This window comes from Phocoena phocoena, chromosome 11 (assembly GCF_963924675.1).
Source record: "Phocoena phocoena chromosome 11, mPhoPho1.1, whole genome shotgun sequence".
Lineage (NCBI taxonomy): Eukaryota > Metazoa > Chordata > Mammalia > Artiodactyla > Phocoenidae > Phocoena > Phocoena phocoena.
In genome coordinates, this window is record NC_089229.1 from 90,908,035 (window position 1) to 90,929,601 (window position 21,567).

General features: G+C 40.3%; 1 protein-coding gene across 1 annotated transcript; it reads left to right on the forward strand.

Moving 5' to 3' along the window:
* Positions 1-889: 889 nt before the first annotated feature.
* On the forward strand, positions 890-20,959 carry ERP27 (endoplasmic reticulum protein 27). The gene is made up of 6 exons (XM_065888315.1): positions 890-983; positions 1,353-1,450; positions 3,162-3,299; positions 14,718-14,834; positions 18,419-18,544; positions 20,912-20,959. Exons 1-6 carry the CDS (start codon positions 890-892, stop codon positions 20,957-20,959), a joined length of 621 nt encoding a protein of 206 aa, XP_065744387.1.
* Positions 20,960-21,567: the final 608 nt, after the last annotated feature.

Genomic DNA, 21,567 nt, shown 5'->3' on the forward strand with positions numbered 1-21,567 from the left:
CCCCATTCCAGTGCGATGGGCAATGAGCTTTCAGGATAGGAATGGTAGGAAATCTCAATTTATTTTATTTTATAGTATTATCATATAGAAGTTTCTACTAAGCTGGAGACTTATATATCCCTCTGCCTGTGAGAATCTCTCGAATTTCCACAGGCACCTGGGCCACATCAGGCACTGTTTCTCTCCAGCTTAAGATCTTTCAGTGGCTTCCCATCACCTATGAAATAAGACAAGCTCCTACACTTAGAATGTAAAGCCCCCTGCGATCTGGTCCCAGCGTGCCTTTCTGCCTGGATTTTTCATTCCCTTTTCTGGTAATGCTAAATTACTAATAATTCTCTCTCACACCACGTTCACATCTCTGTGCTTTGGCTCTTTACATGAAACTCCCTTTCCACCTTCGTTGCTTCGTAAAATTTTATTTACCCAGGACTCTGCTTAGGCATCCCCAGCAGGAAGAAAGCCTTCACTGGACCCCACCAGTGTTTAAAATGTCTTTAGTTCATCCTCTCCTAGCACCCTGTGAGTTTCCCAATTTTATCATCATTTTCCATTTTGTATTTAAACGATCTGTTCATTTGCCCACTTTTCACATAAACAATCTAGGCTGGGAGAGGTGATCAGGTCACAGTTATCATTGGTGCATAGGTCAATACCCGGCATCGAATATTTTATTTAAATGAACTGACCTGACTTTCTTCTAGCCGGTTTTGTCCTGAGGCCCTGTCACTGAACTCCATCTCTTATCTCAGAAGTTGAAGGTCCCCCATCCCAGAGCCAGCTGCTAAGTTCCCAGAGCTTGAATAACCCCACAGTCAGCTGAAGAGTGGGCTGTCCTGGATCAGCAGTCGTAGACACCACGGCCGGGGCTTGGAGAAGCAGCAGGAAAATGGGGGCCATGCCGTTCAGACACCTGTATCTGTTATGTCTCTTCACGTGCAAACTATCCCCGGAAGTTGCTGCAGAAGTTCAGGAATCCTCAGGTAAAAGAAAAGAACACCATGGGGTGAAAGTGTTGTTGGAAGAAGGGAAGGGAACATAATAGGGCTCTGGGTATATGTCCTCCAAACCTAGGAAACTTCCCAGGAGATGCTAGACAAGGATCTGCCTCCCCTAGTCTGGCATTCTCCTTCAGAAATAGGCTATCTTGTGTGGACCCCCCTCCCCATGTTAGTAAAAAATAAATAAATAAAGCCTTGGAATGATAACTGCACTCCTAAATCTCATTGGCCTTAGTATGAAGAGAAAAAGTAGAGATGCCCTTATGATTTAGAGCTGCTTCTTCTCTACTCAGTACGCCCAAACCTTCTGTCTCTCTCTCACTCTCCCCCCACCCTCCTGTCTCCGCCTAGATGGTCCCAGTGCCCGGGAACCTGTCTGGCTCACAGATGTCCAGGCTGCCATGGAATTCGTCGCTGCTGCCGAGGTGACTGTCATAGGCTTCTTCCAGGTTCGTCCAGATACCCCCCCCCGCTGTCGTTCCTCCAAAGAACCAGAAATATTCTACCTCAAGGAAGCCACGTTAGTCACCTGCTGGCCAGATGACATTGCCTTAGCAGCCTAAGGGTACAGAGTCTGCTTTTAGCTTGTCCATCAAGATCTCTCGATTTCTAGCCATTCCCAGTCTCTGAATTATGAATTCCTCACACTTGCTTCAAGAGTTCTGAGACTGCCGACTGGGTCTCCCCATCTGTGGATGCTTTGAAGCTTCGGACAGTATCTAAATTTCTGAGGCAGGGCCAACTTCTATCATCCAGGCAACGCATTTGTCAATAGTTGCCTCCAGTGTAGAGCCTCTTACCAAATAAGTAGTCCCCTATGCGTCTTTCTCTTTTTTTGCTCTGAAATGTTGAATAAGGATGGCATTTTGTATATGGAAGGTGTTAGCCTCCATCTTCCAGATTGGCTTCCTGGCTAAGAAAAGCAGCCATAAAGGAGAAGGCATCATTCCAGCATTTTTCTATTTGTCTGGAGGTAACATCTGGAGATTCTCACAGCTGATCAAGCCCCTGCTCTCTCCTGGCAGACCTTCTTGTCTTGCTTCCATTCATTAATTCCAACTCATCATCACCCTGTCTATTCTGTGTACACAGCTGGAAATAGCCTTGATGAGATGTAAGTCGGGTAGGAAAATCGGGGAGCAAATTTTTCAGTGATGAGAGATCTGAACTGTAGACAAAAACAGCCACCCTCAGACAGGAAGGAGTGCCAAGGAAGCGGAGTTGGGTGCAATAACTTAAATGACCACCGGGTGTCGTTGTTTGATTCACGAGCAATTCCATTCTAAGGAGCAGAATAAAAAAAGAGGAAGCCTTGATGAACAATTGTTCATAACCTCGAATGAACTCCACACACCTTTTTGGATGAGCAAGGTGCCAACTCCCTCTGCTTGACCCCAGATGCAAGGCTAACCATGATCTTTTCTCTTAGCACATCTCCTTCTCTAGCTAGAAAGGTGTCAGGGACAAATACGGTCACTCTAGTGTATTGCCTGGAGCTGCTGAGGACAAAGGTCCCATGACAGCAGGGAAATAATGCCAGCTTGCTATAGAAGGACTGGAATCATCACTCAGAATAGGCTTCCCTGCTCTGTCTTGCAGGCCTGGGTTCTAGAATTGGACCAACCCATGAACAGTATCTTGATGGCTTACACACAGTGGAAAGAGGACTGTTCCTCTACATCCTACACAAGCCTTTGTTAATAAACCTTCTAAGCTTCCACTCTAATTTCTCTTATTTTTATTATTTTCTTTTTTGACCCTTTTGACAACACTTATTTCTGATTTTTGCATTTCTTTTTTCTTCCACAAATTATTCCCCAAACATTTGCCCCCTCTGGTATATCAATGACAGAGCAGCCCAACTCTGCAGGTCTCTATGATTTTGAGACCCCCCCTCAGCTACTAGTAAACTGCAAGTTCTATGGTAAAGCCAGACAGGAGTCCCAGGCTTAGCCACAATGTTATAGTTACCTATTAACCCACCCAGCCTGGAAAATTCAACAATGTCACTGCAAATCCAGCCTGCATTTTTAGAGGTCAATGTTGTCTCACTGGACACTATGATTTCTGAGATGAATGAACACATTCCTACTCCCTAGTCTGTTTCTCTGTCTCTCTCCTCCAAAAACAACCTGTGGGGTTTTTTCTTCTCGTTTCTAGGATTTAGAAGTACCAGCAGTGTCCCTATTCCACAGTGTGGTGAAAAATTTCCAAGATGTGTCATTTGGAATCAGCACTGCCTCCGAGGTTCTGGCCCACTACAGTGTTACTGGGAACACCATTTCCCTCTTTCGTCTGGTAAGTCAGGTGGGCAGCTCCAGCCTTCTCCCAGTTTTTCCTTGGGTTGTGGACGTACAGACTTCTGAGACCAGAAAAGAGTCTAGGTCTTGAACACTAATGGTGCTGCCTGAGTCAGGGACCATGATGACAAGGACGATGGCTCAACTCAAGCTTCCTAAACAGATGCTGTCATGAAATGGGAAGAAGCCTGGACTGAGGGTCAGGACATAAGATTTGGAGCACTGCTTTGTCACCAACCAGCCATGTGACTTGGGCAGGTCACTGAACATTTTTTGGCTTCAGTTCTTTCATCTATAAAATAAAAGGGTTTGACTGTATCATCAGTAAGGTCATTGTGAGCTCTAAAATTTTATATTTTCATACCTTTGAGAGTTCACTTACATTCATCAAACATGTGGTAACAACTACTCTCTGCACTATGCAAGATAATGATAATAAAAACACATTGAGTATATTCTCCCCTCTCACAGATCTTACAAATATAGTAGAGATTGTAAACATAATATGCACGTATCCATGATACAAAGAGCATCACCATGGATAAAATATTACAAGGGTTCAAATGATAAAGGCAGGGTAGGAATTCTGACCAAAATAAATTATGAAGGAGACAACTGAACTGGAGTTAAAGAACAGATAAAATTTGGACAAAATAGAGGAGAATTCGTGGCCAACGTGGGGGAAAAAAAATAAACTTGGGAAACAGTGATCAGGCCAACTTGACTGGATCTCAGGGAACATGTTTTGGGCAAATGAATAAAAGACAGAGAAGCTTGATTGGAACCATATTGTGAGGAAATTTGAATACCAGCTTAATGGGTTTGCACTTAAGTTGCTTGGCACTGGGCAGCCCCTCAAGCCTTTAGATCAGGGGAATAATATGAACAGAAATGTGTTCGCAAAATTATTTTGGCAGCAATGAGTCAGACGGACTGTTAGGCAAAGAGACAAGAGTAGAGAGAACTTTTATTAGGCTGACAAAATAGATCATGTACTAAGGATCTGTAGCAAAGAGGTAACAGTAGAAAGTGAAGAAAAGGCAGGTCCTGCAAAGATAAGGTATCAAAATTATGGAAAGGAGGCAAGGTTGAAAGCCAGGGTACCTAGGAATAGTGAGGGCATAACAGAAATAGGGATTTCTGATGTTTTATTTTGTTGTTGAGTTTACATTGTTGGTGGAATACCAAGGTGAAAATGACCAGAGTCCACTGGAAATGAGAAACTGAGCAAAAGTTAAAGTTTCAAGATTTCTGGACTGAAGGTCCTTCCCGCTCTCACTTCCATCCTATCTATCTCATATTCCTCATCCAACTGTCTTTTAAATGTATTTTCTACTCAGTGTCTCCAATTTTCTTTAAGCCCTTAAACTACCTAGTTTATGTACCACTCCATTAAAACTGTTTTCATCCAGTCCAGGGTGGCTTCCATATTTCCAAATCCAATGAATACTGCTTAAGTCTTATTTTACTGAACATTTCTGCCATATTTGACATTGTTGGTCTCTCTTTTCTCTTTAATATTCTCTCTTTCCTTGACCTAGGAGCCTCCTTCTCCTGGTCCACTTCTTCTTTTCGTCTCCCTGGGATATTCTCTTCCTCCACCCATACTACTGCCTGACTCAATGCTCTTCCCCATGTAGGTTACATAATCCATGCTCCATGGGGCCAAAGACTGTCTTGTTCATTACTTCAACCACCGAGCATTTAAAAGTGCCTGTCATGTAGCAGGTACTCATACATGTTTGGTGAATAGATGAATATGTGAATAAATTTTTTTTTTTTTTTACTTTTTGAAAAAATATTTACTTGGAGCAGTTTTAAGTTCAGAGCAAAATTAAGAGAAAGATATAAAGATTCTTCTTATCTCTTACCTCATACATACATGATCTCCCCCATTATCAACATCCCCCTCCAGAGTGGTACATTTGTCACAATTGATGAAACTACACTGAAACATCATAATCACCCAAACTCCATAGTTTACTTCACGGTTCACTCTTGGTGTCCTATGGTCTATGGTTTTGGACAAATATATAATGACATGAATCTATCATTGCTGTATCCCAGTATTTTCACTGCCTTAAATTCCTCTGTACTATGCCTGTGAAGGACTCAATTACTGAATGAATGTGTAATCCTTCAGCGATATAATTCTTTCTCATGTCTGACGATCGTATGTTTGTTGAGGATTTGGAATGTTTTACCTCTAGCCTGGACCTCTCCTGTGATTCAGAATCTTGCTGGACATAACTGTTTGAATACCCTCGTAAGCACTGCAGTCTTAACTTTGTCAAAACTGAATTTGTCATTTGCACCTGCTGAATCATGTTCTTTCCTCTAAACGCCGTCTTACTGAATTGCTGTGTTCATTCAGTATTTAATCTTGGCCAATCATACCTCCTACCCTACTGAGCCTATGCTCTCCTCCACTCTTTCTATTTCACTCCTTGCTTAGATTCTTAGCATCTTTGGCATAAACATTTTCAATATCTTCTTAATACATCTCCCTTTACTACTTCTTATAGTTTCTAGGTTGGTATCACAATGATGGATATAAAATGGAAATTTGACCATGACACGTCTTTCCTAAAAACTCTTCAATATTCCCCATGTCTTAAGAGAGCAAAATCAAGATATTTAAACATGTAGTTTTTTTTTTTTTTTTTTGTGGTACGCGGGCCTCTCACTGTTGTGGCCTCTCCCTTTGTGGAGCTCCGGACGCACAGGCTCAGCGGCCATGGCTCACGGGCCCAGCCGCTCCGCGACATGTGGAATCTTCCCGGACCGGGGCACGAACCCACGTCCCCCGCATCGGCAGGTAGACTCTCAACCACTGCGCCACCAGGGAAGCCCCTCTTTTTCTATTTCTTAAGAGTATTTTTATTATCTGATTTAGTTTTTGGTTAACATATAATGTTTTAGAGGAAACATGAGTATTTCAACGTTCTAATCCCTGGAACCTGTGAATATGTTACTTTATGTGGCAAAAGGGACTTTGCAGATGTGATTAAGAATCCTGAGATGAGGAGATTATCCTGGATTATCTGGGTGGGCCCAATGTAATCTCAACAATGCTTATGAGGGGGATACAGGAGGTCCAAGAGGAGAGAAGATGCTATCTATGGTGCTGGCTCTGAAGATGGATGAAGGGGCCAATGAATGGCTAAGGTCTCTAGAAGCTGGAAAAGGCAAGAAAATGTCTTTCTTCACTAGAGCTTCTGGGAGGTCTACCAACAACTTGATTTTAGTTCAGCGAAACTCGTATTGGATTTCTGACCTCCAAAACCAAAGATAATAAAAGTGTATTGTTGTTTTTTTTAAGATAGGTTAGCTATTATTTTTATTCTTCCAATCCAAATCCTCTCCCAGCAACTAGCCATCTTTTTTTTTTTAACGTCTTTATTGGAGTATAATTGCTTTACAATGGCATGTTAGTTTCTGCTTTATAACAAAGTGAATCAGTTATACATATACATATGTTCCCATATCTCTTCCCTCTTGCATCTGCCTCCCTCCCACCCTCCCTATCCCACCCCTCTAGGTGGTCACAAACCACCTAGCTGATCTCCCTGTGCTATGTGGCTACTTCCCACTAGCTATCTATTTTATGTTTGGTAGTGTATATATGTCCATGCCACTCTCTCGCTTTGTCACAGCTTACCCTTCCCCCTCCCCATATCCTCAAGCCCATGCTCTAGTAGGTCTGTGTCTTTATTCCCACCTTGCCCCTAGGTTCTTCATGACCTTTTCTTTTCTTTTTTTTTCTTAGATTCCATATATATGTGTTAGCATACGGTATTTGTTTTTCTCTTTCTGACTTACTTCACTCTGTATGACAGACTCTAGGTCCATCCACCTCACTACAAATAACTCAATTTCATTTCTTTTTATGGCTGAGTAATATTCCACTGTATATATGTGCCACAGCAAAGGAAACCATAAACAAGACTAAAAGACAGCCCTCAGAATGGGAGAAAATATTTGCAAATGAAGCAACTGACAAAGGATTAATCTCCAAAATTTATAAGCAGCTCATGCAGCTCAATAACAAAAAAACAAACCACCCAATCCAAAAATGGGCAGAAGACCTAAACAGACATTTCTCCAAAGAAGATATACAGACTGCCAACAAACACATGAAAGAATGCTTGAGAAATGCAAATCAAAACTACAATGAGATATCATCTCACACCAGTCAGAATGGCCATCATCAAAAAACCTAGAAACAATAAATGCTGGAGAGGGTGTGGAGAAAAGGTAACACTCTTGCACTGCTGGTGGGAATGTAAATTGATACAGCCACTATGGAGAACAGTATGGAGGTTCCTTAAAAAACTAAAAATAGAACTACCATCTGACCCAGCAATCCCACTACTGGGCATATACCCTGAGAAAACCGTAGTTCAAAAAGAGTCATGTACCACAATGTTCATTGCAGCTCTATTTACAATAGCCAGGAGATGGAAGCAACCTAAGCGTCCATCGACAGATGAATGGAGAAAGAAAACCGATGTTTTTACTCCTAGATTCTATTTACTCTAATGTTCCTCATTCTAAAGACTTAAAAAAAGAAGAAGAAAAGAAACACACTTTCTCCTAAACCATTTCTCTATCTCCCTGGCACTATTTAATCAAACCCCAGGATTATTTCTCAAGAGCTAATCTAGGCATGGCATATTTTGGCAAAGAAATTTCAGAATTTGTCCCTACAGTAAATTTCCATTGTAGGAACATGTTTAGAAATAAGCTGAAATAATAAGTGGGAATATGAATTGACAACTATGTTGGAGAGATGAGAGACTGGCAAATGCTATATTTATGGAACGCATCACCTGCAAAAACAGTGCAGGCCAACTATATACATGCGATTGGGAAAAATGTAAAATGGAGCAATAGTAAGCTGTGTATGACAACCTGTCTGTGTGAGGACAGAGCTTGTCTTTTGTGAGAGTGATAGCAACTCTCACCATTCCCAACAGGACTCTTAATGTTGCCCCAACAGAGATGTAATCCCATGTTGAATAAACCATGAGCCTGTCCTAAACTGGAATTTCAGATATTATTTGAATGTTTACCTCATTTTGAGTATTCTCAATCACTTCTATTTTAAGAAATATAGGGACTTTCCTGGTGGTCCAGTGGTTAAGACTCTGTGCTTCCAGTGCAGGGAGTGTAGGTTCGATCCCTGGTTGGGGAACTAAGATCCCACATGCCAAAAAAGAGATATAATTAGCCTAACTTTGACCCAATGGGATAGTGATGGAAACACAGTAGAGGCATCCTTTCACACCTTTCACAATTATTCCTTGGAAACCTATTATAAGAAATGCACCTTTCCAAGCAGAGAATCAGAAGAAACCACTGCATAAAAATAAACTGATAAGAAAGGCAAGAAGTAAGATACATCAAATTTTTAAATATTTTTTCTAAAGTATATATTTACCAAATATATGGTAAGCTAAGCAACCTATAAAAACAACCCAGAGAAGCCGCCGCACAGCACAGGGAGCTCAGCTCGGTGCTTTGTGACCGCCTAGAGGGCTGGGATAGGGAGGGCGGGAGGGAGGGAGACGCAAGAGGGAGGAGGTATGGGAACATACGTATATGTATAACTGATTCATTTTGTTGTAGAGCAGAAACTAACACACCATTGTAAAGCAATTATACTACAATAAAGATGTTAAAAAAAAACAAACAAACCCAGAGACATGAGGGCATTTGTTAAACAAATGATTTCTCCGTGGTAGCCCAGATATTTAATATTGTAACTGGTGTAAACTAAGACAACTTTAATATGTTTTATGAACTGTTGGGTTGTTAATTACGGAAATTGAGCAGAATTCAAAGGAATATTGCTGGAATACTAATAAACGGAAAAGGAGTGATGAAATCCATTGGTAGCACACAGTGTCTGAAACATAAAATAATCCACATCTGATTCTCTTGGGGAACCTCAAATTATATTGTAAAGTGACAACCCTTCTGGTTTACTGTTTACTGTTTTTATTCTGGTGCCTCTTTTCTTGGGGAGAAAAATAATATGATTTTTCAAGGAAAATTCTTTCCAAAAACTGGAAAAATATATAAAAATTTTTCTTGGTTCCAGGGTTGGGTTTTTCTTTCCAGGGCATTAGGCAAATAAATTCCCTTTATAGAAGAAAGAATTCCTTTCAAATGTTTCCAGGAACCCTACACATGAATGTTCCAGAGTTTTTTGGTTTAAGAAATAGAGAAATAATCGGGTATGTTTCGTTCAAAGAAACCCAACCAACTGGAAAGGCTTCAGGAGGGTGGTTTTTAATAAAGCTCTTTGCTTCTTAGAGAATGTTATCACCGCTTAACCACGGTGCTTCCAGTATACAGCATGCCTTAAGTCCAGAAACACCTGGAGTTTCCTGTTGGTCTTGTTCTGGGAAATGTGAGGCCTTGCCTGGAAAAGGGAGCAGAAAGGGAGGAACTCCTGGCTCAGACCACAACTCTGTCCCCTGAGCTTAGACTCCAGGCCTGCAAGTTTCCAGAAAAATAATCAAGAACTATTTAAACATATTAAAGATTCAAAGGACACTGGTTGTGATTATAATGATGATTTTGATGGTTGTACAATTAGCAAAGCCTTAGGAAGGAGACATGCCAGGTGGCAAAGCAGGCCTTAAGCAGCTTTTAAGATCCTTTGTGTTCACTTTCTTCTCTATCGACTAGAGGAGAGGGATGGGAGACGGGTGGGCAAGGACTCCACCTAGGAAGACTTTTTTCTCCTGCTTTTATATTTCTGCCCCAAGCTTTCTACTCAAACTGTGTGAATTTTAAAACAATTAAATATGCAAAATAGTCCACCTTTTAAAACATCCTGTGGTTTCGTTGAATTTTTTTCAAAATTCTTTTTTTGAAAGACAAACATTTTCTGTAACAATCATGAAATAAAATGATTAAATTGCCATCTGAGTGAGGTCAGCACTTCTGGGCCTCAGTACCTAATATACAGCAGGCACTCAACAAATAATTGAACACAAACGGATTATAAGAGAAATACCCAGATATACCTAAATAGACTCAGAATTAATCAAATTAACCATAAAGAGTGCATTGGGTTTCTTGGAGGTTCATATTGCTTTTAACTAACCCAGTGAGAGACCACCTTGAAGAAAAGAAGAGAAAAATAGAAGATGGTTCTGATCCAGGGCAAGATCTGGTGGGGTAGGACCGATATAAGATAGCAGATAAAGGGAAAGAGTTAAGGAGTGTTCAAGTGTTGGTGGCCCAAAGATCTCAAAAGTGACCCAAACTATTTCAGGAAGCAGACAGTTCAGGATCTGGCCCTGACAGTTTTATCTGTAGGCATAGTTGCTATGGGTGATGGAAGCTTTATCTTCTGTCTCTATGGGCATGAGGAGATGGGAGAGGGGAATGGGAAACTTCTGGGAGCAATGTTTGGCAATATGACATCCTATCTTTCAACATACCTGAGTATCATGGAAAGGCAGCTCTAAAATGCAAATCTGGGACAGCAGACCAGGTAACTAGACAATCCCTTCCACTAAGGATAATTTTTTTGAAAAAGCTGAGCAAAAATAAAATATTTTAAAGAAAGACCTTGGAGAACCAGCAAGAGAAGGGGGAATGTCTAGGCTAAGATCTAAAATAAAATGGAAACCCAGAAAGATGAACCCTATATTTGGACTGCTTTTCATCTGGGGGACATAGCCAGTTCTAGCTGGAGCAGCAGAGAGGCTGAGAGGTTTATTAGCATTTTTGCAATATTCAAGGAGCCAGAAAATTAAATGTTGGAGTTCAGGGATCCCAAGGGGAAGTAGGAGGTAAAACTAGTAAGACATCCTTTGCTCTACTTTGGACCCTAAAGAGAAATACCCTAAAATCAAACATGAACCATAAGTAGATCAGCCCTCCCAAGAGCTGCAGCACAGATTCGAGTCACCTCAGCCCCTGATCATATATGAATATATAAATTCACACACACACATACACATATATACACACACACACTACATACACCTGCACACATATATAATTATATATATGTATCATCTATATAATTTACCCGTAGCCATGCCATAGTATAATAACAGAAAGTCAAAGAAAAAGAGAAAAATCTTAAATCAGACAAAAAAAGATTACCTTCAAAGTAAGCTCAAAGGGTAATACTAAGATTCTCAGATGACTTCTCAATAGAAAGAATGGAATGCAGAATACAAATAATTATATCTTTCAAAAACTGAAAGAAAATAACTCTCAACAAAGAATGCTATCTCCAGCAAAAATAACCTTCAAAAATAAAGGTGAAATAAGCATATTTTAAACAATCAAACTGAAAGAATATTTCACCCAACAGATCGAACTCATTCTAAAGGGAATACTAAATGTGTTCTCTGGGCAGAGGGAAAAAATTCCCAGATAGAAGCTCAAAAATGCAGAAAGAAATGAAGAGAAACTAAAATGTAAATATGTGCATAAATGTAAATGTATATTGATTATATAACAATAATAATAATGTCTTGTGAGATTTAGAATTAACACACAGAACAATAATCGCCTGTAGGTCTTGAGTGTGGGCCATGAACTGATTTGGAAGGAAGTAAAGTGTATTAGAATGTTCTAATGTCTGCATTATCCAAGAAGAAGGTAGAATTGCCAGCTAATATTAGATTCTGATAAGTAAAGTATGCATGTTGTAACACATGCTGGTGATCCTTAGGAGAATAATTATAGCGTGTGTAACTTCTGAGTCAAAAAAGAGAAAGAAGGCATAATAAAAGGTGCTCAATGGATTCAAAGTAGGCCAAAAATGAAGGAAAATGAGATTTGGAACAGGCAGAACCAATGGAAAAAATGCATATTTAATTAAATATATTAGTAATTACATTATATAAAAATAATCCAATTAAAAGGCAAAGATTATCAGACTGGATTTAAAAATAAAACTATGTGCTTTCTACAAGAGATACAATGTTTTAAAAAATAGGGACATATGTAAAGTATAAAGATAGGTTGAAAGTAAAAGGATGGAGATATGCCATGTAAACACTTCTAAAAGAATGCTGGTATAAGTATATTAGTATGAACAAAGTAGTCTTTTATGCAATGAGCATCCATAGGGATAAAGAAGGACACTTCATAAAGGCAGCAATTTTAATTTGCCCAGAAGATTTACCAATTCTAAATCTGCATACATGACTTGAGAATATGTAAGAAGAAACTGACAGAATTGTAAGAAAAAATGGTTAAATCCACAATCATACTGGGAGATTTTGACACTCCTCTACTGAGAGAATAAGCTAGTCAAAAAATAAATATATATATATATATAACTTGAATTATAAATTAACTAAGTGTCTTGATGAGCATATGCAGAATACTGTATTCAATTAACATGTATTTTGGAGAACAGTAATGCTAAAAATCAGAATCTAAGCATCATTTTAAGAAGGAAGGAAAAATGAGTCCCAGGTAGATTTTAGATCCGTTGTGAATGACAAAATAATAACCTTTCTAGGAGATAAAATAAGAGAATATATTCAAAACTTTGGTGTAGTCAAAGCACTTTAAACAAAACAAAACAAAAACACACACGAGTTATAGGAAAAGGTTGATAACTTGACTACATTGAAATTACCTTCTGTTCATATGCAGTCACCATTAAAAGGGAAGTCCCCAGTGAGAAAAGATGTATAGCATAAAACCACAAAGCGTTCATATCCAGAATATATAAAACATCTTCAAATCAGCAAAGAAAAGATCAACTCAATAGAAAAATAGGCAAGTGACTTGAACACAGACTTCAAAGAAATGGATATACAACTGGTTAATCAGAGAAATACAAGTGAAACCACAGTGAGATACTACCAGATATTCACCAAACTGAATAAAATTAGAAAGGTGGATAATGCCAAGTGTTAGCAAGGATGTGGAACAATGGGACATTTCCAACAGTACAAATGCAAATGTACATTATTGTCCATTTTAGAAAACAGCTTTGGCATTGTCTCCCAAACACACATCAAAATACATGTCAAAAATACATATATCCGGGCGTCTCTGGTGGCGCGGTGGTTGGGAGTCTGCCTGCTGATGTAGGGGACACGGGTTCGTGCCCTGGTCCGGGGGGATCCCGCATGCCGCGGAGTGGCTGGGCCCGTGGGCCATAGCCGCTGGGCCTGCACGTCCGGAGCCTGTGCTCCTCAACAGGAGAGGCCGCGGCGGTGAGAGGCCCGCGTGCCGCAAAACAAAAAACAAAAACAAAATGCACATATCCTACAATCAAATCCTAATCCTAGATACATGCCCAACAGATATAGAGACATGAGTACCAAGAGAAATGAACAAGAGTGTTCATTGCAGCCTTATTTTAATAACCAGAAGCTGAAAACAGTCTAAATTTTCATCAATAGTAAAATGAATAAATGCTTTGCATATTTATACAATCAGATATTATAGAGCAAGGAAAATGAACAAACTATAGCTAAATGCAATAACATGGATCGCTCTTATAAACAAAATTTTAAGCAAAAGAATTGAGATACACATACAAAAAATAGTTTGTTTCCACTTACATAATGTTTTTAAAAAGATGAAACTAAACTATAACATTAAGAGATGCATTTTTAAGCAGTAAAGCTATAAAGGAAAGGATGAAGAAGGTCATCATAAGTCAGGATAATGGTCCCTTTGGCAGAAAACTAATGGATTATTCATTAGAAGGGATCACAGAGGGCTTCAGGCATTCTGGCAATGTTCTATTTCTTTCCCTGAGTGGTGGTTCCACAGTTGTTTACTCTGTGATCATTTACTGAGGTTTATATTTTCTGTTTTGTGGTTTTCTCTATATGTGTGTTTTATTTCACATTCGAAGGGTACATAAATAAAACATAAATCTGATCCTGTAAGTGTATCCCCTTGCCCTCAGGTTAGAGCTTAATCTACTTACCTTGACTTCAAGGCTCTTTGGGAATTTCCCCTGCCTACCCCACTGTCTATGTCTCTCTTCTACCCGCACTTAACATCTACTGCTAGAGTCAAGCTAAACGAACTGCAGCTTCTAGAATGGGCATCTCGCATCATTTTGCCTTTGGCAAATGCTGTACTTTATTTAAAATCCCACCCCCATCCTCATTCATCTGAACAAGTCTTAGCCATTCTTCAGGAGCTGCCTCTTCCTGGGAGTTTTTCTGCTCTTCCTTAGGTGACAAATGGGTCTGTGATGACACTAGCCGCATTCTGTGTGATGTTTCTGTTTACTTCTCTGTGTCCCACAGGACAGTGTGTTCCTAGAGGGCAGGGAACATTTCCTATTTACCTTTCTGTCTTTAGAGCTTTAGTTAGTGCCTGACATGTGGTAAATAGTCTAGAAACATTTATTGATGAATGAAGACAGTGACAATTTTATCCTTTTTGTGTGACCCAGGTGGATAACAAACAGCTGGATTTAAAGAGTGAAGACATTGAAAGCATGGATGCTACCAAGTTAAGCCATTTCATTCAGAGGAACAACCTCCACTTGGTGACAGAGTATAACCCTATGGTAAATAGCCCCTGTCCGCAGACCCTTAAGTCCCTATGTCAGGGAGGGTACTTGCCTTCATAGCAGAAATCCTTTCCTCCAGGAGTTCTGATCTTTTGACCAATAATAATATTAACCACCAAAAAAAAAAAATATATATATATATATATATATTAACCACCATTAATTGAACACCTAGTCGTTTATGTTGCCATCCCTCTACAACCCTTAAGATTGATAGACTTGTCCCTACCCAACAAAGAAAGAAACAGAAAAGTTAAATGACATCACATGACTAGTAAGAAAGAGAGAGTGCAGTGCTGAGGTGACTACTTCAAAACTTCTGAGTTTGGTTGCCTGAGAGAGTTCAGTGAAGGCAACAAGATTGTGAGCTCGCCACAGCTGCAAAAACGCTGAAGGCCCATTTTGTTTCCCTAAAGCATTGGTGACCAATACTTTTGTAAATTACAACAAAAGTAAATTAATAGACCAATCAAATGTTGAAAAACAAAAAAGTAAAATTTTAAAAAAATTTTTATACACCTATTCCCATTTTCTGTGCCTATCTCCTTGTGGACTAGTAACTAACATTTCCTGGTGTGGCCTAGACCCTCAAGGGGACTCAGGTTTCTTTCTGGGTTTGTCTTCCTTGGGTGTTGCATGCTGCCTGAAACCTGGGTGAGGCTGCTGGTCCACCTGTCCTGCTGGCCTTCTAACACTCTACAGCTTATAGAATTACCTTGCATGTCCTGCTTTTGCCTTCCTGAACGTAAATCGTAGACTGATGGAGTGTTGACTTCCAGTGATCCACATCAGCTCAGAAATGCTATGCGTTCTCTAGTAATAGTACGTTATACGCATGTCATGCTTTTTAGAACTTACAAAGCCCTTTCACACCATTTTCTCATTTAATACTCACAGAGATGCTTTGAGGTAGAAGAGAGGAAATTATTATGTCCATTTTATAGAGAACTCTCAAGTTCCAAACAACATTCAAGTTTACACAGTAAGTGGAAAAGGCATCTTTTAAGTCAGAAAATTTAACTGGTGATGCATTAGCTCATATCGTCTACTTCTATTCTACTGGAGAGGAAATGGGAGTTCAGAAAAGTGAAGTAACTTCCTCAAGGCCATATGACTAGGAATTTGAGCTTCAGTGACAGCCCTATCCACTTGTCCCTGATTTTTTTATGACTGGTCTGTCTGACTGAGTCCTGTGGTTTTTCCATTGCCCCATGCAGCCTTCTACAGGAAACACCCCTTTTCCTGTTGACTAAATTCCTGTCCACCTCTCACACCATGTTTTTCTCCGTGGAATGGTGACTCCATTTCCACTTCTGCTAAGATTCCAAACACACGCACCGCAGGGGTGTTGGCAGCAATTATTGAAAAGGCATTTTTCTCCCAGACCATCATCATTCTGGTCATTGTGTCTATAAAGCTGCCAGGAGTGCATGTGGGACCAGGAAAGATGATCTTCCGGTCCCTGAGCTTATGGTCCAGGGTCCTGGAGTTCTGCAGGCGAACGAGGGCGGACGCAAGGACTAGCCTTCCTGAGCTCTGATGCCTGGTCCATCTCTCATCTTATAGAACAATGACATTTGTTAAGTTCCATATTAGTAGTGACAGCAAATCACATCAAGAAGAAATTAGGAAAGAATTTCTTTAGAGAAGCAAGTTCAAACTTTTATTGTGACTTTTACATTTCCGAAAAGTAGTTTTTCTCAACTGGTGACCTGCCCACACTACTATAACTGTTTCTCATCTGTTGCTGGTACAGAGGTTTGTATCAGTAGCAACTGGGCAGAAATTCATAGCCATGTAGTTGGCCTCCTGTGCATTTTTAAGGCACACACTCAATACTTGGCTTCAAGGGGAAAATCCAGCTGTTTAATCTATTAGAATTAAACTAATCACTTCTGCTGTGTTCAATCCCTTCTGCTAAGACAACTATATCATTTGACTCCTCAGCTTTGATTTTTTTGACTCTTCTCAAGCTTTATTCTCCATCACCACTCTAGGAGAGTAGATGCATGCTCTAAATTTAAGTAGCAGGATCTAGTAGAACAAGAGACAATTATTTAGCATCCAATCTCCCAAACTTAAAATGTAAGACCTGGTTTGAAACTCCAGGGGGAAAGTTTTGGGAAAGAACTCACTGGACTCCTTACCTACATGTTGGCCAGTAGAGGTGAAAAAAAAATCTCCACAGAGGAGTGTGCAGCTTCTGGAAGGATCCTACCTAGTTGCTCCCCCTCCCACCACCCTGGGACTCTGCCCAAAGATTCCTTAACACACCATACTCTCTCTTCTTGTGCACACGCTAGTTTTACAGCAGTGCTTTCTGTATTTAGAAGGGAGGGGTGAAAAGGAATGGGATTTTGTTTAAAATAGCGACAGTTGCAGCACTATTTCGGGAAAGGGAAATGAAGGGAACCCGTGCCAGAGTTTTACACTCTACCTTCTCTCCTCCCTCTGGTTCACAGCTGTCCCCTCCCCTCCATCACCGACAACTTCCCGGGGAATGACCATCTCTAATCAGCAAAAAAGGGCCAATGCTTCTGGTCTCCTGAAGAGCTTACCTTACGGCTGACCTGAGGTGCTCTGATTCAGCCATGCTGAGGGCTGAATTGGTTTTGTTGAGGATTTGCCATCAGCTGTGTATGAGGCAGTACATCCCACTGGTTAAGATCATGGACTCTGGAGCCACACTGCTTGCTGCGAATCGCAGTTCAACACTTTCAGGACTTTAGGAGATCTTGGGCCTCAATTTCTTCTTTTATAAAACTGAGGATTAAATTGAGGATTAAATTAGTTATTACACGCAAAGACCTGAAAACTGTGCCCAGCACATCATAAGCACTCAAAAGTATACACTACCGACACGCAAAGTCCACATTTTAAGAGCATCTGGCTCCTCTCGCAACATGAAAAGGGGTTGAAAAGGTGACTAAAATGTTCCATGGTGTATTTGTTACCTATTGATGTATAACAGCTTACTCCAAAATTTAACAACTTAGAACAGAAAAAAATGGACTGTCTCGCACAGTTTCTGTGGGTCAACCGTTTGGGAGTGGCTAGGGTTAGGTGCTGCAAATCTGGGGGCTCATGTGAAGTGGCAGCCATTGGTCAGGGAGGCAGTCATGGGAAGGGCTGACTGGGGCTGAAGAGTTTGCTTCCAAGATGGCTCAATCACAGACAAGTCAGTGCTGGCTGTTGGCAGGAGGCCTTAGCTCCTTGCCATGCGAATCTCTTCATAAGACTGCTTGAGTGACCAGTGTAAGAGAGTAAGCGATACGAGTGAGAACAAGGCAGAAGCCACTGTGTCTTCTATGACCTAACCTTGGAGGTCACACTCCAGCATTACTGCAACATCCCTTTGGTTACCCAGCTCAGCCCTATTCAATGTGGGGAGGAGAAAACGACACAGTTGCATGAAAACCAGAGGGTGAGACTGACTCAGCACCACCTTGGAGGAGTTGCCACTGATGTGATGGATGGACAGCTCTCATTTATGTTCTAGTGTACCTATTCACCGGTTGTCACTAATGTTTTTTTCCCTCCTTTTCACTTTCATTCTGCTTCAATACATTTCAATTTCCCAGACTGTAATTGGCCTATTTAATAGTATGACTTCAATTCATCTTCTACTGATGATGAACAAGGCCTCCCCAGAGCATGAAGAAAGCTTGCACAGATACCGGGAAGCAGCTAAGCTCTTCCAGGGGAAGGTAAGTCTGGACTGGGAAATACCTTTTTGAATACTCAGCAGCGAGACACTAGAGAAAGGGAGATGGGACCAGGGAAGTGAGATAAATGAGGAAAAGACATCAGGTTAAGAGATAACAAAGTGAGAACTAGGGCATAATAAATCCCATTACTCTGATTTAAAACTTAAGATGTATTTTATACTCTTAAAGATGTGTTTAATCATATCTTCCATTAGCAGTAAGTCTATTTCTTTTTTTTATGCCTTGATGGGTGCAGAGAAAATAGAGACCCAAAGAAACTGAAAATTAAAATCACCTGTTAGTCACGATTTATTTACCCCTTGCTATAAACTCTGAAGTTTTAGACCTCAGGGCTTATTTCTCATCTAAAACACCTGTCAGGTATCTAGTGCCCACTGGATGTTCAATAAATATTTATTTCTTTCCCTTCCCTACTTTGTGCGGTTCTGCTTATGTTACTGAAATAGTAACACTTAAACCACTTCAAGGCTACTGCATTGAATTAGAGGCCTCAATGACAAGGGCTGTCTGGTAATAAAACAAGCTGACTTTCTGGTTTTCTGGTTTCCCTAGCACTGGAAGTTTTCAGTGTTACTAAACATAAATAACTCTCTAGACTATTATCAAGAAGATTTCCACTTTGGACAGAAGGTTTGACTTAATAATACAAAATAGCTAACAGTTTTCAAGCACTTACTATATGCTAAAAACTGTACTAGAAATATTAAATCCATTCTCTCATTCAGTCTCCCCCAACAAAAGCCCATTTTTCCAATGAGAACACCTAATCTCAGGGAAGCTGAGTAATGTACCCAAAGTCACACAGCTAGAAAGTACTACAGGTAACATTTAAAAAGAATTCTCCACATTTAGCCAATAGGCCATACTTTCTCCCTTAGCTAACCCCTAAAGTCTCTTCCAGTTCTACGGTCTTAAAATTAAATAAACCCGATCAAAGGGATAAAAAACCAAAACAATGCAAAATAAGAAGAAATTCATTTTAACTCAATGAAGATTTAAATTGTGTGGCACAGGGCTTCCTGGTGGCGCAGTGGTTGGGGGTCCACCTGCCGATGCAGGGGACGCGGGTTCGTGCCCCGGTCCGGGAAGATCCCACATGCCGTGGAGTGGCTGGGCCCGTGAACCATGGCCGCTGAGCCTGCGCGTCCGGAGCCTGTGCTCCGCGACGGGAGAGGCCACAACGGTGAGAGGCCCGCGTACCGGGGAAATAAATAAATAAATAAATAAATAATAAATTGTGTGGCACAGACCCTAAATCCCATCAGTGTAAACTCCAACAATCACAAGGTGTCTCTTCCTCCCCAGAGCCTCAGAGAGATCTTTCTTTTCCAAACTTCTCCAACTGCAGATTCTTTTTATTCTGGTGGACAGTGGTGTGAAGAAAAATGGGAAGGTGATATCATTTTTCAAACTAAAGAAGCCTCAGCTGCCTGCATTGGCAATTTACCAGACTCTGGACGATGTGTGGGATACACTGCCCATAACGGAAGTCTCAGTAGAGCACGTGCAAAACTTTTGTGATGGATTCCTGAAAGGGAAGAGGTTGGTAAGTGTGAGACTACAGGTAAAGCAAGTTGAGGCTTGTTTCCCCTCTTGGCCCCTTTAATTTCCTGTTGAATAAAAATTCTTTGACCTCCACTGGATTTGATTAAGAGTAAAGGGATAGGAAATGTGCATATAAATACATGCACTCACCCTCTTCTTTCGCATAATTGATAGAGTATTATACACTATTGTATATCATTGTACAGCTTGACTCTTTTACTTAACGTGAAGTATCATTTCATATGTGACAAGCTTTCTTATAGTTTATTAACCAACTACACAGAATTTTAATGTATTGATGGACCATGATTTATTTAACTATTCTCTTATTGATTAGATTGTTTCCAGTTTTTTTTCCAGCTGTTTCTCATCCCCCAATAATATAAACAAAAGTCTGTTTTACCCAAACTTTGTCCACACAATGTGTTCTCAAGCTTTCTGATCTTTATCAATATTAAAGGCGAAAAAATGGTATCAGTGTAAAAAAAGAAAAGAGTAAAGGGATAGGAGGATATGGTGGTCAGAGTTGGGATGCTTTTTAAGATGTAGTCATGGGAACAGAACTCCAAAAACAGTTCTGGAAAGGTCTTGCATATTCAAAGGAGCTGAATTTTGGATTTTACCATTCTGTGTACAACATCAATGGGAAACAAGTAAATTCCATATGAAGATTCATGAGATAAAAATTGAAGATGGATTTAGGACTTTCAGGAGGAATTAAACAGCTCAATTTGCTAATCTCAGAGTTCAAAAACAAGAGTGGACTCCAAATCTGAATATCAGTCTCATGGTGTTTTTCAGAGAGAAACTCATGAATCAGAAGAAAAGATGTCAAAGATGGAACTCTGATTTCTCCCTGCTTCTTCTGCGTAGGACCAGCTACTTTATACCGAATAAAAAGGGGTAACCCAAACCTCAGAGACAGTAAACAGGGTCACCAGACTTTACACATATACATACATGCACAAACACATACACACACACACACACACACACACACACGCACAGCTCCAGTTTGTTCCTTAAAGTCTCATTGACTCTACTTTCCCTTTCTTTTAAATTTTACCCTTCCGATTTTCTCTTCTGCATTCACACTGAGTAGGCCCATGCACTGCATACCACCGGATGGAGGCTGTATGAGAAATACTGCACTACTGCTATGAAGGGGCAACATTCCTAGAGGGAGATTGTTCTGGTGTGTCACTTGATATTGAATTCATATGCTGCACGTGACTTACACACAACCCCTTGTAGGGTTGCCTAAGGGTTGAAACTCTGCTTTCCTCATAAGCCCATGTCCCTCTCTGGGTCAAGGACAAAAAGATGGTTTTAAATGCCTTTCTGAAATTGCCTTTTTGCCAGAAGTCAAATCATATTTCCAAGTCTCTGAACTCAACAGAAACAGACCATGTAAAAACTCTATTCTTGTTTCAAGTTCCTAACTCCCCATATAAATC